The sequence below is a fragment of the Heptranchias perlo genome, chromosome 21 (genome assembly GCF_035084215.1).
Source record: "Heptranchias perlo isolate sHepPer1 chromosome 21, sHepPer1.hap1, whole genome shotgun sequence".
Taxonomy (NCBI): domain Eukaryota; kingdom Metazoa; phylum Chordata; class Chondrichthyes; order Hexanchiformes; family Hexanchidae; genus Heptranchias; species Heptranchias perlo.
The window spans coordinates 39,286,004-39,303,915 of NC_090345.1; the positions used below are offsets into that span (position 1 = coordinate 39,286,004).

A 17,912-nucleotide genomic window follows, 5' to 3' on the forward strand; every position below is an offset into this window, starting at 1 on the left:
AATAAAGGCTAACATACTATTTGCCCTCCTAATTGCTTGCTGTACCTGCAAGTTAACTGTGATTCATGCACAAGGACACACAAATCCCTCTGACTACCAACATTTCTTAGTCTCTCACCTTTTAAAAAATATTCTGCTTTTCTATTCTTCCTACCAAAGTGGATAATTTCACATTTCCCCACATTATACTCCATCTGCCACCTTCTCGCCCACTTAACCTGTCCATATCCTTTTGCAGACTCTTTGCGACCTTCCCATAGCTTACTTTCCACCTAGCTTTGTACCGTCAGCAGATACATTACACTCGGTGCCCTCATCTAAGTCATTGATATAAATTGTAAACAGCTGAGGCCCAAGCAATGATCCTTGCGGCACCCCATTAGTTACAACCTGCCAACCCGGAAATGACCCGTTTATTCCTACTCTCTGTTTTCTGCTGTGAGCATTAACCAATGATGTGCCATTAACCAATCCTCACTAATAAATTACCCCCAATCCCATGAGCCCTAATCTTGTGTAACAAGCTCTTGTGTGGCACCTTACCAAATGCCTTTTGAAAATCCAAATATACTACATCCACTGGTTCCCTCAAAAAATTCTAACAGATTTGTCAAACACGATTTCCCTTTCATAAAACAGTGTTGACTCTGCCGAATCATGTTATGATTTTCTTAGTGCCCTGTTCCTATGTCCTTAATAATAGATTCTAGCATTTACCCTACTACTGATGGCAGGCTAACTGGTCTACAGTTCCCTGTTTTCTCTCTCCCTCCTTTCTTGAACAGGGTTACATTTGCTACCTTCCAATCCATGGGGACCGTTCTAGAAGCTAGGGAATTCTGGAAGATCAAAACCAATGAATCCACTATCTCTGCAGCCACCTCTTTTAAAACCCTTAGGATGCAGGCCATCAGGTCCAGGGGATTTGTCAGCTTTTAGTCCCATTAATTTCTCCAGTACTTTTTCTTTACTAATCTTAATCACTTTAAGTTCCTCACTCTCATTGAACACTTGGTTTCCCCACTATTTTCGGCTATGTTTTTTTTGTCTTCTACTGTGAAGACAAATACAAAATATTTGTTTAACGTCTCTGCCATTTCCTTATTCCTCATTATAATTTCTCTTATCTCAGCCTCTAAGGGACTCACTTTACTTTCGCTAATCTCTTCCTTTTTACATACTTGTAAAAGCTCTTCCAATCTGTTTTCATATATCTTGCTAGTTTACTCTCATATTCAATCTTCCCCCTCTATCAATTTCTTGTAAGGAGTCTTACAACACCAGGTTATAGTCCAACAGCTTTATTTGAAATCACAAAGCTTTCGGAGCTTTCCTCCTTCGTCAGGTGAGTCACTGCTATGTAACCCTGCTATTCAAGAAAGGAGGGAGAGAGAAAACAGGGAACTGTAGACCAGTTAGCCTGCCATCAGGTGAGTCACCTGACGAAGGAGGAAAGCTCCGAAAGCTTGTGATTTCAAATAAAGCTGTTGGACTACAACCTGGTGTTGTAAGACTCCTTACATTTGTCCACCCCAGTCCATCACCAGCATCTCCACATAATCAATTTCTTGGTCATCCTTTGCTGATTTCTAAAACCTTCCAAATCTTCAGGCTTACTACTCTTTTTGGTAACATTGTACACCTCTTCTTTTAATCTAATACTATCCTTAACTTCTCTAGTTAGCCAAGGTTGGATCATTCTTCCCGTGGAGATTTTATTCTTCAAGGGAGTGTATATTTGTTGAGAATTATGAATTATTTCTTTAAATGTTCACCATTGCATTATCTACAGTCATATCTTTTAACCTAATTTCCCCAATCTACCTATGTAATTGGGCCCTAGTTTCAGACTTAACTACATCACTCTCAAACTCAATATGAAATTCAATCATATTATAATTACTCTGCCCCAGAGGATCCTTAATTATAAGATTACTAATTAATCCTGTCTCATTACACAATACTAGATCTAAAATAGCCTGTTCCCTAGTTGGTTCCTCGACATATTGTTCTAGAACTCTGTCTCGAATGCATTCCATGAACTCGTCCTTCAAAATACTTTTGCCAATTTGGTTTACCCGGTCTATATGAAGATTAAAGTCCCCTACGATTATTGCATTACCCTTGTTACATGCTCCTTTTCCATTTTGCCTATCTTTTCTAAAAGTCAAGTATCCTGGAATATTTAGCTCCCAACCTTGGTCACCCTGCAACTACGTTTCAGTAATGACAGTAAAGGAGAGGCAAGTCGAGGGTCTCCAGGCTAGTACAGGAATATATATTTTTAAAAAGTCCTTCTCTAGGAGCTAATATTTCCTCCCATAAAATGGTTCAGTGCGTTGAAAAAAAAAGCATTACCCCAAGACTTTTGTTTCTCTTTAATTTCTGTGTTTCTGGAGGCGGACTATATCAACATATGCTGAAGATTTCAATTGAGCTCTTATGCTATATATTCAGTTAAACCCAATATTTTCACTAATCCGCTTCTTTGCTACCTAGCCAGTATAGCGATTTCTTTCATGGTAAATACATTGTTTCACCAAAATTCTTCCTAAATCAGCCTCATCGCGTTACAAAATCCTGGAACTTTATAGCACAGAAAGAGGCCACTTGGCCTATTGTGCTTGGGTTGGCTCTTTGATCTCTTTAAATTCAATTTATTATGTAATACATCAGTTAACAAATATATAACCTATTATGGTTCAAGATAAGAATTTGTTAATTTGCTGTAACTAACTTTACCAGTCTAAAGCCCAGAACCCTGTGCGCTAAATTGTGGTACTCAAATCAGCTGTCAACGACAATCAACCACTCCTCAAAGCATCTTAAGAATAAGCTATTAACAGCTGAAAAACAAGGCTACATTGTACTACTCTAGTCTTTCTGGAACTAATCTGCTCCAGTGGAAAAGAATGTATGCAACAATGCATAATATTCATTCCCTCAACCCCAAATCCCTCCTCTTACATCAGCAGATCTCTATGGCTACTTGGCCACTAATCAAAAACTTGTAAAGAAAATGTTAAATATTAACTGTAAAATGCTATTAAATGTGCTCTGTAAAGGTATGTTCTCAGTCTAATCAACAGTGGTTTGCAGCAAAGTAACATTAGCCAACTTGGGGCATTAGATTAAACCTAGCATCTGCGAAGGACTTAAAAAATTTGAACAGGTAGAGAATTCAAGCAGTAAACGTGTAACTAGAGTGAAGTGAAAAAAAGTTACAAACACCAGATAAAATAGTCACGTCTCATTTTGCTTCTATTACACTCCCTTTTGTACAGGTGAAGTGCGAATATCAGATATTGGCAACACTATAATTATACAGTTAATTTTTTTAACCAAATGTTTTTTTTTACATGCTATTTTCTACACTGGAAATAAATTTAGATTAGACTGTAAGAACAACAGATCTTCACGAGCATTGCTCATGGGGGGAAAAAAAGAGAAAATACTGGTTTAAAGTACTCAGGGTACCATGTTTTAAAAAAAATTTTTTTTTTTGTATTTGTTGACTTACTAACATATAATTTCTGTTGTTGTGAGGTAATAAATTTTCCTGAAATGTCAGGAAGGTTTTCTTTTGGATAGCTGATATGTCATTATTTGCAGCAGGACCTCCACAAAGTAAAGTTTGAAAACCACTGCTGCATTCAAGTTACTTCATTTGGGGATGCAACTTAGAAGATTGAGCACTGCAGCTTCAATTCTGAAAAAAAAACTGATATTAGAAAACAAAAGGGGGAATGCATTGGAGATGGAAAATGAAGTATTATAAATTAGAAAGGGCTGTTAATAAAATATAAAGTCTTCCCATCTCTGTTCAATTCCTTATTGAAGTATTCTTTGGATTTTTTTTATAGGTACCTAATAAACCACTCCATATATGATTAACATTGGAAAATGTGAGGTTATGCACTTTGGCAGGAAAAATCAGAGAGCAAGTTATTTTCTTAATGGCGAGAGACTGGAAAGTACTGCAGTACAAAGGGATCTGGGGGTCCTAGTGCAAGAAAATCAAAAAGTTGGTATGCAGGTGCAGCAGGTGATCAAGAAAGCCAACGGAATGTTGGCTTTTATTGCTAGGGGGATAGAATATAAAAACAAGGAGGTATTGCTGCAGTTATATAAGGTATTGGTGAGACCGCACCTGGAATACTGCATACAGTTTTGGTCTCCATACTTAAGAAAAGACATACTTGCTCTCGAGGCAGTACAAAGAAGGTTCACTCGGTTAATCCCGGGGATGAGGGGGCGGACATATGAGGAGAGGTTGAGTAGATTGGGACTCTACTCATTGGAGTTCAGAAGAATGAGAGGCGATCTTATTGAAACATATAAGATTGTGAAGGGTCTTGATCGGGTGGATGCAGTAAGGATGTTCCCAAAGATGGGTGAAACTAGAACTAGGGGGCATAATCTTAGAATAAGGGGCTGCTCTTTCAAAACTGAGATGAGGAGAAACTTCTTCACTCAGAGGGTGGTAGGTCTGTGGAATTTGCTGCCCCAGGAAGCTGTGGAAGCTACATCATTAGATAAATTTAAAACAGAAATAGACAGTTTCCTAGAAGTAAAGGGAATTAGGGGTTATGGGGAGCGGGCAGGAAATTGGACATGAAGCTGAGTTCGGATCGGTCAATGCCCTGTGGGTGGCGGAGAGGGCCCAGGGGCTATGTGGCCGGGTCCTGCTCCGACTTCTTGTGTTCTTTAGATTTGTGGTTGGGATCAGATCAGCCATGATCTTATTGAATGGCGGAGCAGGCTCGAGGGGCCGATTGGCCTACTCCTGCTCCAATTTCTTATGTTCTAACATATAGACACATATATCTACAGTAAAAAGTCTTGGACGTAACATGCACCTGCAGTGTATCATATATCAAAAGTCACGCCTTAAGGATGTCACACCTCAGTGCATATAGGGCAAAAAATATTGACTGGCTCAAATAATCATGTTAAGTTACCATCCTGATTAGCTCAAATATCCAATCAAAAACTGGTTCAATTCACAGACAAGAAGGGAAAACTACCAAACAGCCAGTAACCATTAGAAACCAAACTGCTCAAATTGTTTATACCTATCATTCATGAAACAGCAAGTACTGGAAAATGGCAGCCTCCTAATTGTCACAGGTTCAAAACTAAGGTCCAGAGCCTGGAAAGTATCAGCAGGAAAGCCCAGGTAAACTCAGCAAGCACATGGAAAATGTGACAATTAGGAGGCTGCCATTTTTATGCCTGCAAATTGTTACTCCTGGCAAAATCGCACCCTCTGTTACGATAGATAAATCCAGTGGTTTGTGCAACCTGACTACTTTCTTTCCGCAGCTAATATTTCAGAAGTGAAATCATAAGTTCACACAGCTCCAAATTATTTTTTGAAATTTACACTGCCACAAAGCCTGGCTGCGCAAATTTCAGTAGCACTTCCATCTCTATGCCAGGGGGCTGATGGTGAGGCCTTACTATTCCCCCCTTCCCCAAATGCTCTCAGGCCTTAGCTTTGCTCCCAAATATTTCCCACTCTGGATCTTCCTGCTCTGCTCTCATATCCTGGCCTTTGCCAGGTTGCTAAATGGCACTTCAATGCCTACTGCCCCCACCCATGTGTCATACCCCAGGCGACTCCTAACCCACTCCTGCTTAGTCTCAACCCCAAGCCCAAACATCTTATTTACTCTCTCACTGCTGCATGCTACATCAGTTCCTATTTCCAACTAATCCTAGAACCCATTTCCGACAAATCACATGCTGGTTACCGTCATGCTCTGTATCTTGGGCTTTAACGATGGCAAGACATAAAAAGAGTTAACTGGTAAAAGAAAACATGTGCCACTGTAACAGACATATAGAGACATGGAAGACAAATACAGAATGGAGGAGTTATTTAGAAAGAGAAAGTCAGGCAAACAGAGATACACCACAATGAGGGGAACGGAGAAGAAAGGAAGGGAAATTACAGAATTAGTTTTATCACTCAAACATCTCAGGTGTTTTATGCACAATGAATTACTTTTGAAATACTGTAATTTATGTCAGTAGAAGCAGTAGTCATTTAGCATCAGCAACTCTCTACAAACAGCACTGAGATGAGTAAGCAGTAGTAATGTTGGTTGAGGTAGGAATGTTGGGCAGGGCATGGGTAGAAAGCCCTACTCTTCTTTGAATAGTGCCATGGGCAGATGTACAACTGCAGCAAGATCCACGTATGAATAGATGGAAAATTCAGTTCATTTTCTTCCAAAAGATATATGAAGGTCTTCATCAACGGTGTGTTGGATGGCATTGCAGGGACAGTCTCAGTGCGTTCCAGGCATTTCTGCAAGCACTGTAGCACTCTTTTTTGCAGAAAATATTCTGCTTTTGAATCTAGTCAACAACTTGAACAATGGGCTAAATGGTTCTGGCTTGGCATAGCTCAAGACAGGATCTCAAAAAAGTACTGATTGAAAAACTGCTTAGTTATCTTACCTCACTCCCACTGCCGCTGAGACCCTCCTCCACGCCTTCGTCATCTCCAAGCTGTATTATTCCATATCTCTCCTCGCAGGCCTCCAGAGTTCCCACCTTCGTAAACTACATTTTGTCCAAAATTCTGTGTCACCTGTATTACCAACCTTCATTGGCTCCCCAACCCTCAAGGTACCAAACTCAAAATCTCTGTTCTCATCTACCAGCCCCTCCTCAGGCTCGGCCCTGCGTACCACCGTAACTTCCTCCAAGCCTACATGCAAGTGCGTGCCCTTTGGTGTTCTGAGACTGGCCGCCTATGCATCCCCACTGCCTTCTGGGCCTTCACTTTACTGCTCTCCCTAGACACTCCTGTCTTGTTACCCCTCTACCCTCCTTAAAACCGATCTCTTTGGCCATGTCCCTTAATCTTTCCTCCATTAATATGGGGTGCCCAGCTGTCAACTCTAAAATGCTTTGGAATCTTTGATTGTTAAAAGGCACTATGAAATTCTGGTAGTTGCTAAATGTGACAAAAATGCTGAGGTAACTGTGGAAACATGCACTAGGTTCTAACGGGGCATAATTTGCAATAATTCATTTACAGCAAAGAAAATGACTTGAAATCTATAGCATTCCATTTGAAACATTCAACAGAATCCTTCTATAGAACAGGTTTCTTCACATCAAGTTAACTTCAACCTGCTTCCATTATTTACTCATTCACTGTTGCAACACATCACATTTTTTGAAAAGAAATTCTATTTTGAAATGACATGGTCATTGCTTTGACTTCTACTATTAACATCTTTAACCAGCAAGAGATAATGTAAAAGAATACTTACAGGTTGTATATTTTGTAATGATTTTTATGTTTTGCATCCAGAAACCTAGGTTAGGACAAAAAAATTTTTTTAGACTTGACAAAATGGTTTGCCACTAAACTTTCATCTGAAATCAATGGAAAACCTTAATTAAATCTTTGTGCATGGTTTTGCATCAACAATGAGGTTATCAATTTGCATAATTTAGGCAGTCTCTGTTAGACCAAAATTAAGCCAGCCTTTCCTTTCAATGATTGTTTAAACAGAGAAAAAGAGGTTGATTAGAAACACATTTGAATCCAGGCAATAGAATGTAGCTACTTAGCTTGTACTGGTGACTCCATGACCACAAGCAGAATTTTTTAAAAAATTCACCAATTTTGAACTCAAAATCAAACAATTACATTAGTCATAGATATGGATAGATGGATGAAGATTCAACAGTAATAAAACATTCATGCAAAGTCATTTGATACCATATGCACGAAAACAATCTTTTTGGGAGCTAGAGGACTGAATTTGGATTTTTTTTAAAATTCGCTCATGGGATGTGGGCGTCGTTGGTAAGGCCAGCATTTATTGCCCATCCCTAATTGCCCTTGAGAAGGTGACGGTGAGCCACCTTTTTGAACCGCTGCAGTCCATGTGATGAAGGTTCTCCCACAGTGCTGTTAGGAAGGGAGTTCCAGGATTTTGACCCAGCGACGACGAAGGAACGGCGATACATTTCCAAGTCGGGATGGTGTGTGACTTGGAGGGGAACGTGCAGGTGGTGTTGTTCCCATGTGCCTGCTGCCCTTGTCCTTCTAGGTCGCTGGTTTGGGAGATGCTGTCGAAGAAGCCTTGGCGAGTTACTGCAGTGCATCCTGTGGATGGTACACACTGCAGCCACAGTGCGCCGGTGGTGAAGGGAGTGAATGTTTAGGGTGGTGGATGGGGTGCCAATCAAGCGGGCTGTTTTGTCCTGGATGGTGTCGAGCTTCTTGAGTGTTGTTGGAGCTGCACTCATCCAGGCAAGTGGAGAGTATTCCATCACACTCCTGACTTGTGCCTTGTAGATGGTGGAAAGGCTTTGGGGAGTCAGGAGGTGAGTCATTCACCGCAGAATACCCAGCCTCTGACCTCCTTTTGTAGCCACAGTATTTATGTGGCTGGTCCAGTTAAGTTTCTGGTCAATGGTGACCCGCAGGATGTTGATGGTGGGGGGTTCGGCAATGGTAATGCCATTGAATGTCAAGGGGAGGTGGTTAGACTCTCTCTTGTTGAAGATGGTCATTGCCTGGCACGAATGTTACTTGCCACTTATCAGCCCAAGCCTGGATGTTGTTGTCCAGGTCTTGCTGCATGCAGGCACGGACTGCTTCATTATTTGAGGGGTTGCGAATGGAACTGAACACTGTGCAATCATCAGCGAACATCCCCATTTCTGACCTTATGATGGAGGGAAGGTCATTGATGAAGCAGCTGGTCAAATGCTGCTGTTCAGCTTCTTGGTGCATCTCAGAACTGTTTCAATGTTTATTTCATTATAGAATATGTATTCTACTCACACACTGTAGGAAGAGAGGCTAGCTTGATTGACAATACTACAGAACCAGTTCACATGCACATCCATCTGCACAGTACTAATGTCATGAAATACTTCAAAGCCACCCGCAACACACTCAATTGTTGTTTACTTGGACTGCCAAAAAGCTTGTGATAAGGTACCCCACAATAGGTTATTCTACAAGACAGAATCTTGTGCTATCAGTGGAGAGCTGTTACAATGGATTAAGAATTGGCTACATTTCCATAAGCAGAAAGTTGTGGTTAATGACTATGGATCTGCTTGGAGGCCAGTTACTAGTGGTATCCCACAGGGATCGGTCTTGGGGCCATTGCTTTTTATCATTTTCACAAATGACCTAGATGTAGGTGCTGGGGGGATGGTCCGCAAGTTTGTCGAGGGCATTAAAATTTGTGCGATTGTCAGGACTACACAAGAAAAGGAATTTCTGCAAGTGGATCTAAATATGCTGGGGGAAAGGGCCAAACTCGTGCAGATGGCCTTTAACTGATAAGTGCAGTGCAATGCACTTGGACAGGATCAATACCTAGTGTACTTACAAGCTACATGGTACCAAATTAAAATCAGTTGAGAGAGAAAGGGATCTTGGAGTTACTATTCATAACTCTGTAAATGTTCGTGACCAGTGCCGAGAAGCCGTAGCCAAAGGAAACAGGCTATTAGGTTGCACAAATAGAACTATTCATTATAAAACAAAGCACACTGTCTTTGGAGTGGGATGAGGGGAGGGGAAACACGGCTTCTGATATTTTTGGTGTTGAAGCCCATGTTACATCTAGAAAAGGCTGCTAGGTCAGCAAAATCGTCTTCAAATCTGCCGTCTAGAAAATGAATCTACTGAAGCCTGTAAGGGAGGGAGAGCACTCCTAGCGATAGATCTGGTTTCGAGATGGAGATACTTATCTAGTAGTTGATGTCTCGCTCAATCCCTCCGTTGGAGGAATATTTATGTTTGGTATTTTGTTGTATTGATGTCCAGCAACTACTACTGGGGGAAGCCTCAGCAACATCTTTCTGGATATAAATTAAAATCTTTGAAACCGATTGTTCCCTCCTCAAGTTTTGCCTTTGGCTTATAGGATACCTTGCAGTCATTGGCACTGGCACACCCTCAGCATTAAACTGGTTTGATAAGTTCCCACTATTGTGCCAATGTGATTTTAGCACTGTCCTACTGGGAGCAGCCAGATTCCATGAACTTGGTGACTTCTAATTCAGAATGGCCGATTTTCTTTTGTTTTTTGAGCTTCTCAACTTGCCCTGAATAATAGACTATGGGTTTAATCCTCTGTGCAAGTGTAATTTGAGAAACTGAGCAAATATGGCAGGCAGCAATATCACGTTTTGGCAACATAACGTTTGTGTATTTATTATGCGAGTGATTGCAAATGGGCTACTGCATGTGAACAGTATTTAAAGCCGTTAGCTGAGGTTGGGGTAGAAATAATGTCATACTTAGTTTGTACCGAATGACAAGAGTCCAGCTGAGAGAACACAAACTCTGTGCTGAGTGAAAAGTTCCAATTTTGTGCCTCAGTCCCTTAGTTTATTGGTTCTTTTGTTTCTGTTCATTTTTATTACACTGCTTTTACATGGCCAACTGGAGAACATGTGATTGCTGAATGGTTAGCGCCATATGGCTTGGAAAGAGCACGGCTTGCAGCTGAATCTGTAATAAGGCTGATGGTGTTGATTCTATTTTTTTTTAATATGTGCTTCCTAACAAAGACAGCCCCATGTTTGTTGATAATCACTCTAGAGTGGGGGTGATCAAACATTGTCATATGGACTACTATTGTGAACATAATGGGCCACATGTAAAGAATAAAAAATTCCAAATTCAAGGAATTATAAATAAAAACATTTCATCCCTCAGTTAAGTTTTCAAGGACAACTGCAGGAAACTTCACAGACCAGTCAGCCAGGGCTTGTGTATCAAATGTTACCCACAGGCCATGGTCTGGTTAGATATGCTCTAGAGGCTAGTCAGATCACGTCAACACTCCCAATTCTCAGGATAAAGGCAAATACAGACAGCTGGTTTGGAAATAGAATAAATTTGAAAACTGAACAACTATACAGGATTATCTAATCTAACCTACCTCTGTTAAGAGGCTGAAGGTGAAAGTTTTGTCCTAACTCAATGGGGAGAAATGCAACAAAGTGCAGAGAAGACAACCCTTTTAGATGAGGAAAAATAACAGTGTCAATGGCACAGATGGTGAGGATCTACAGGACATGAGAGCAAGAGATCATGTGTGACATCTATCTGTAATATCACAATGTCACTTTCCCTAAAATGTGATCAAGCTAGACTTTGCTCCTAGCGTGTGGAGGATGCTTAAATGAAAAAAAGCATGCTTCACTTATAGGTAAAATTTTGAATTGGGAGGATAACATTGTTGTCACATACCATATTCAATGCCAAACATAGTCCAGTTGTACTTCACATTTTAAAACAAGAAGTAATAAGCTCCTTTTAAGAAAAGTATTCCAACATCTTAGTGCAAGAATGGACAAACAACAAAGAGCATACTGACTAGAGAAAAGAGATGTGCATAAAAGGAAGTCAAGAGATCCAATATATTATACAGTTATCATCACTAGAAGTGGAATGAGAATGCACTCAACAAGCATATTAATTTTATCCTTAAAAGTTATGGGACTTTATGAAGACAAAAGCATTTTGTTAGAAGCCATCCTCTTTCACCGGGGTGCAATTATAGATTTTAATAGAAAACTGATTAGTTAACATCTTTTGACCAGAAGCTGGCCTTTTCCAGATTTGAAGCACAATCCTTCCATTACCAGAGCATGTCTATCAAATACGTGGACATACACACACACAAAAACATTGGCCCTGAATTTCTGTTATGGGAGAACACACTGCCCCTCAATTGTAGTAGAAGCCCCGCAGAAAGAATGCAAATGGCTGAAAATGGCCCTTTACGCAATTTCACCAAGAAATCTCTCCATCTTTCGCCAAAGTTACGATGGGAGAGCAGTACAACCGTTTGGAAATTGAGGACCAAAATATTTATTACCCAATCTGTGCACTAGGACAGCCATTTTTATTTTTCAGCTCGATGTTTAGTGCGCTAAATTTTTACTCCAAGATCTCAAAATACCATTTTAATTTTTTAGTATGTGGGTGGGGGTAAAAGGATGAGACGGCAAAGGAGGGAGCTGGATTGTGCATATCAAATTATGGGGGTAAAACAGCCAAACTTAGCATTTGGTGGCAGAAAAAAAAGCGTCACAGAATAAACAACATCAGCACATTGAATTTTACATTTGGCATTTCTGTAGCTCAAGTCTTGGGAGACAGCAACATCTACATTGGCTCCCTGTATTTGCATTGCTAAAAACAGCCCCTTATCCCAATAGCAGAATAGTGGGCCTGCATTTTCCTTTTCATTCAGATCAAGACAACAATTCACAAAGTCAGTGAATTTACCTTAAAGAACTGCTCCAACTTAGGAGGCAGCTATGTAAAGCCAACAATGTGGCCATGGCTGCCACTTTTTTTCTCATCATTGAGTCGGCAACTTTTCCATTCACTGTTTTTACAGACCTTCTGCAGTCACTGGGGACGATCTGGTAGGCAAAACTAAAGTCGTAAAACACAGCTTTCAAACAACTATACATGTTATCTGTTGCTGCTGGTGCTGTGGAATCTGCCTAACAGCACAAACCGGGTGGATTTCCCAGCACTAGGAATCATGCAAAACAAATTAATTTATTTGGGTAGTTGATCTGTGGCCTGGTTATAGAGCAAGTACAATGAACCTTCCTGCTTGGGGGGAGGTATGCGGGGGACTCCCTGCTACTCTGCTGTCTAAAAACAAAAAAAGGATTACTATTAATTCCACTACTAAAATCATTAAGCCCTACTAAGTGATTGTTCTACCGAAAGATTTGTTCTCATTATTAATAGTTCAGCAAGTACTCTTGATTTTATATTAGGAAGAAGAAGCATTGTGCACAGATACTTCAAAAGAGGAAACACACATTAGCCGGGGGGGGGGGGGGGGGGGGGGGGGGGCGGGGAGAAGAGTGCGAGGTACAGGACGATCAAAGATTTGTGCGAATTTTGGCAAAACTGATGTGGTCGAATAATTGCCCAGCCTTTTTTGTCAAACAATATTTCATTGATTTACAATTACTATCGTTTGGCCAGTGTCTGACATATGTAGAAACCTATGTTTTAAACTATGTTTAAAATTTTCTGAACCAAATTACTGTCTACACAGGAATCTATTTGCCGGATATGGAGGGTGTACTTTTGTCCTGTATAGACATAACCCACTGACCAACATCTAGTCCTGGATGAGCCGCAATTTCCTCCAATTAAACATTGGGAAGACCAAAGCCGTAGTCTTCAGTCCAGGCCACAGACTCCATTCCCTTGCCTCCAATTCCAACCTTGGCCATAGAAGTAGACTGTTCACAACCTTGGTGTCCTATTTGACCCAGAGTTGAGCTTCTGACCCCAAATCCTCTCCATCACAAAGACCACCTACTTCCATCGACATAACATCGCTATGTAAATGCAAGTTGTTGTTAATTCAAGTCTAGAAAGCTTAGGCACAGGTAGGGAAAAGCCAAGGTTCAAGGACTCTCTCTCCCACCTCACCCCAGTTGTGTACAGGGATCCTGCAAGTAGAACCAGCTAAAGCTATGCAGCTTAGCAGCACTGAGTGGAGAGCCAGAAACACCTTTACCCATTTGAGCTTTAGCTTTCAGGATTATCTGCAGCCAATCAGGAAAAATCCCAATCCATAACACCATAAGAGATAGGAGCAAGAGTAGGCCATTCGGCCCCTTGAGCCTGCTCCGCCATTTAATGAGATCATGGCTGATCTGATTTTTACCTCAACTCCACTTTCCCACCCTTTCCCCATACCCTTTGACTCCCTTGATCAAAAATTTGTCTAACTCAGCCTTGAATGTATCCAATGACTCAGCCTCCACAGCTTTTTGGGGTAAAGAATTCCAAAGATTCACGACCCTCTTGGAGAAGAAATTCCTCCTCATTTCCGTCTTACACGGGTGACCCCTTATTCTGAGACTATGCCCCCTAGTTTTAGATTCCACCATTAGGGGTAACATCTTCTCAGCATCTACCCTATCAAGTCCCCTCAGAATCTTGTATGTTGCAATAAGATCTCCTCTCATTCTTCTAAACTCCAATGAGCATAGACCCAACCTGTTCAATCTTTCCTCACAAGACAACCCTTCCATACCCGGAATCAACCTAGTGAACCTTCTCTGAACCGCCTCCAATGCAACTATGTCCTTCCTTAAATATGGGCACCAGATCTGCAAGCAGTACTCCAGGTGTGGTCTCACCAGCACCCTGTACAGTTGTAGCATGACTTCCCTGCTTTTATACTCTATCCCCCTAGAAATAAAGGTCAATATTCAGTTTGTCTTCCAGATTACCTACTGCACCTGTATGTTGACTTTGTGTTTCATGTACGAGGACACCCAGATCCCCCTGTACCACAGCATTTTGTAGTATTTCTCCATTCAAATAATATTTAGCTTTTTTATTTTTCCTCCCAAAGTGGATGACTTCATATTTTCCCACATTATATTCCATCTGCCAAATTTTTGCCCATTCGCTTAACCTGTCAATATCCCTTTGCAGACACTTTGTGTCCTCATCGCAACTTGCTTTTCCACCTATCTTTGTATCATCAGCAAATTTGGCCGCAAGACACTCTGTTCCTTCATCCAAGTCATTGATGTAAATAGTTGAGGCCCCAGCACTGAGCCTTGCAGCACCCGACTAGTTACAGATTGCCATTTTGAAAATGACGCTTTTATCCCAACTCTTCGTTTTCTGTTAGTTAGCCAATCCTCTATCCATGCCAGTATATTACCCCCAACACCATGAGCTCTTATCTTGTGCAGTCATCTTTTATGTGGCACCTTATCAAATGCCTTTTGGAAATCCAAATATACTGCATCCGTTGGTTCCCCTTTACCCACCCTGCCCGTTACTTCCTCAAAGAACTCTAATAAGTTTGTCAGACATGATTTCCCCTTCATAAAACCATGTTGACTCGCCTTGATTGTATTATGAGTCTCCAAATGTCCTGCTACTACTTCCTTAATAATGGATTCTAGCATTTTCCCGATGACAGATGTTAGGCTAACTGGTCTATAGTTATCTGCTTTCTGTCTCACTCCCTTCTTGAATAGGGGTGTTGCGTTTGCGGTTTTCCAATCTGCTGGGTCCTTTCCAGAATCTAGTGAATTCTGGAAGATTACAGCCAATGCATCCACTATCTCTGTAGCCACTTCCTTTAAAACCCTTGGATGCAAGCCATCAGGTCCAGGGGACTTGTCAGCCTTTAGACTCATTAGTTTACCTAGTACTTTTTCTCTAGTGATAGCGATTGTTTTTAGTTCCTCCCTTCCCTTTGCCCCTTGACTTTCTACTATTATTGGTATGTTATTAGTGTCTTCTACTGTGAAGACAGATACAAAATATCTGTTCAATTCCTCTGCCATTTCCTTGTTTTCCATTATTATTTCCTCTAAGAGACCAATGTTTACTTTAGCTGCCCTCTTCCTTTTTATTTACTTGTAGAAGCTTTTACAGTCAGTTTTTATATTTCTTGCTAGTTTATTCTCATAATTTATTTTCTCCCTCTTTATTATTCTTTTAGTCATCCTTTGCTGGTTTTTAATGTTTTCCCAATCTTTGGGCTTACCAGTAATCTTTGCCATGTTGTCTGCTTTTTCTTTTAACCTGATACCATCCTTGACTTCCTTAGTTAGCCATGGTTGGTTCACCCTTTTTGTGGAGTCTTGCCTCCTCACAGGGATATATTTTTGTTGCAAGTCATAAAATATCTTTTTAAATGTTTGCCACTGCTTATTTTTTTTTTATTCGTTCATGGGATGTGGGCGTGGCTGGCGAGGCCGGCATTTATTGCCCATCCCTAATTGCCCTCGAGAAGGTGGTGGCGAGCCGCCTTCTTGAACTGCTGCAGTCCGTGTGGTGACGGTTCTCCCACAGTGCTGTTAGGAATGGAGTTCTAGGATTTTGACCCAGCAACGATGAAGGAACGGCGATATATTTCCAAGTCGGGATGGCATGTGACTTGGAGGGGAACGTGCAGGTGGTGTTGTTCCCATGTGCCTGCTGCTCTTGTCCTTCCAGGTGGTAGAGGTCACGGGTTTGGTTTATCCAGTCCACTTTAGCCAATTCCGCCCTCATTCCTTTATAATTGCCGTTATTTAAGTTTAATACAGTAGTTTCAGACCCAAGATCCTCGCTCTCAAACGGGATGTGAAATTCTATCATGTTATGATCACCGCTTCTCAAGGGATCCTTTACTTTGAGATCATTAAATAATCCTGTTTCATTACCCATTACCAGATCCAAAATGGCCTGTTCCCTGGTTGGTTCCCCGACGAATTGGTCTAAGAAACAGTCCCTAATACACTCTTTGAATGCCTCCTCAGGGCTATTTTTGCCAATTTGATTTGTCCAATCTATGTGAAAGTTAAAATCACCCATGATTATTGCATTACCTTTTTTTACATGCCCCCCTTTTTTCTTGATTTATATTTTTGCCCTACAATGTAGCTACTGTTAGGGGGCCTATATACTACTCCCACCAGTGATTTCTTTCCCTTGCTATTTCTTACCACCACCCAAATTGATTCGACACCTTGATCTTCTGAGCCAAGATCATTTCTCACTATTATACCAATTTCATCCTTTATTAACAGAGCTACTCCACCACCTTTACCTTTTTTTCCTATCCTTCCGAAATGTTAAATAACCCTGAATATTTAGCTCCCAACCTTGGTCACCTTGCAACCACATCTCTGTAATCCACCCCTACAGATCACATTGATGAGCCAGGCTGTCTATACAATTGTCATACTGCAGTACTGCACGTTTACCAGTCTCATATCAGATTACGACATATGCCACAGATAGCTGACTCTGTTCCATCAGGTAAGTTATCATAGAGCCATCTCAACTCAAAAAAGATGCCATTTACTTTTACTTTCCCCAGTATTAAAACTTCCAGACCAAAATCCTTCTTGGCTAGCAAAGCAAGTTTAAGTATCATACAAACTGATGAATTCAAAATGTTCTAACAGTTTGCCCAGAGCCACTTTTCCCCCACAGGTGACAGTTAAATGTTTAATGAATGGCTCCAGTCTCCTTCCATAAATCTGGATGCCAATGGTGTTTCCAAATGGATTTTCCACCAAAAGGATATATGAACTGATATAGCTGGCAATAGGACACAAGTGAAAGCAAAAGCTCATGACTTAGCAACATTTGCAGTTACTAATCAGTTGAATTGTTGTATCTCAGCTGGTTAGGGTACTGCAGCAATGGACAAACTTTTCATTGACACTGTAAATCTTCAAGATTGAAAACTTTCCTAGATGCCAAGGGCAATTCAACTACATTGGATAGGCAACCTCGCTTGATCAAGCTGGAACTCAACAGCCAAATACTGTGGGTCACAATGCCATATCTGACGCTCCACCTATGCCAACATTTAAACGAGTTACTTTCATTTTTTCCACAGCAACATTTCAGATTGAGATAATCCCAAATCTGGATAGAATAATTAAATGGGCTAATCATGAAAAGGACATCAACAATTCAAATCAAATTTTTTCTGCAATTATTTTTCTGCAATCACTAAGGTGATGAATGATAGTGCAGAGGAATGGAATACTTTCCATTTTGGACACCCAGCATCAGTATCAAGCACTCCCTGGTCAGGGGCACTATGTTAATTGCAGAATAAAGCTCCCCCTATCGACTCAGTAAGCTTGGCAAGAAGAGACTTAAACCTTGGTGGACAGGTTGGTAGCGGGAATAGGATTGGATGGGGCTGGGAGTTGAGAAGTGGTTACTTTAGGCAAGTAAGTGATAGTTATAAATGTCAATGTAATAACACACCAAACTAATTCAGATGTGTTACTACTGCATCTATTCTATACCTTTAACTACAACAGTGGCATTTCATGAATCTACTCATCCCACCATCCCACTGTTTGTGTGGGGAGTGGGGCATACC

At 40.9% G+C, this 17,912-nt stretch overlaps 1 protein-coding gene across 1 annotated transcript in view; it reads right to left on the bottom strand.

Moving 5' to 3' along the window:
• Positions 1-17,912, bottom strand: part of ptenb (phosphatase and tensin homolog B) — a 133,423-nt gene that overhangs the window by 54,531 nt on the left and 60,980 nt on the right. Inside the window, exon 3 of the mRNA XM_068002543.1 lies at positions 7,293-7,337. Coding sequence (XP_067858644.1) covers positions 7,293-7,337 — 45 coding nt within the window. The remainder of the gene's footprint in view (positions 1-7,292; positions 7,338-17,912) is intronic.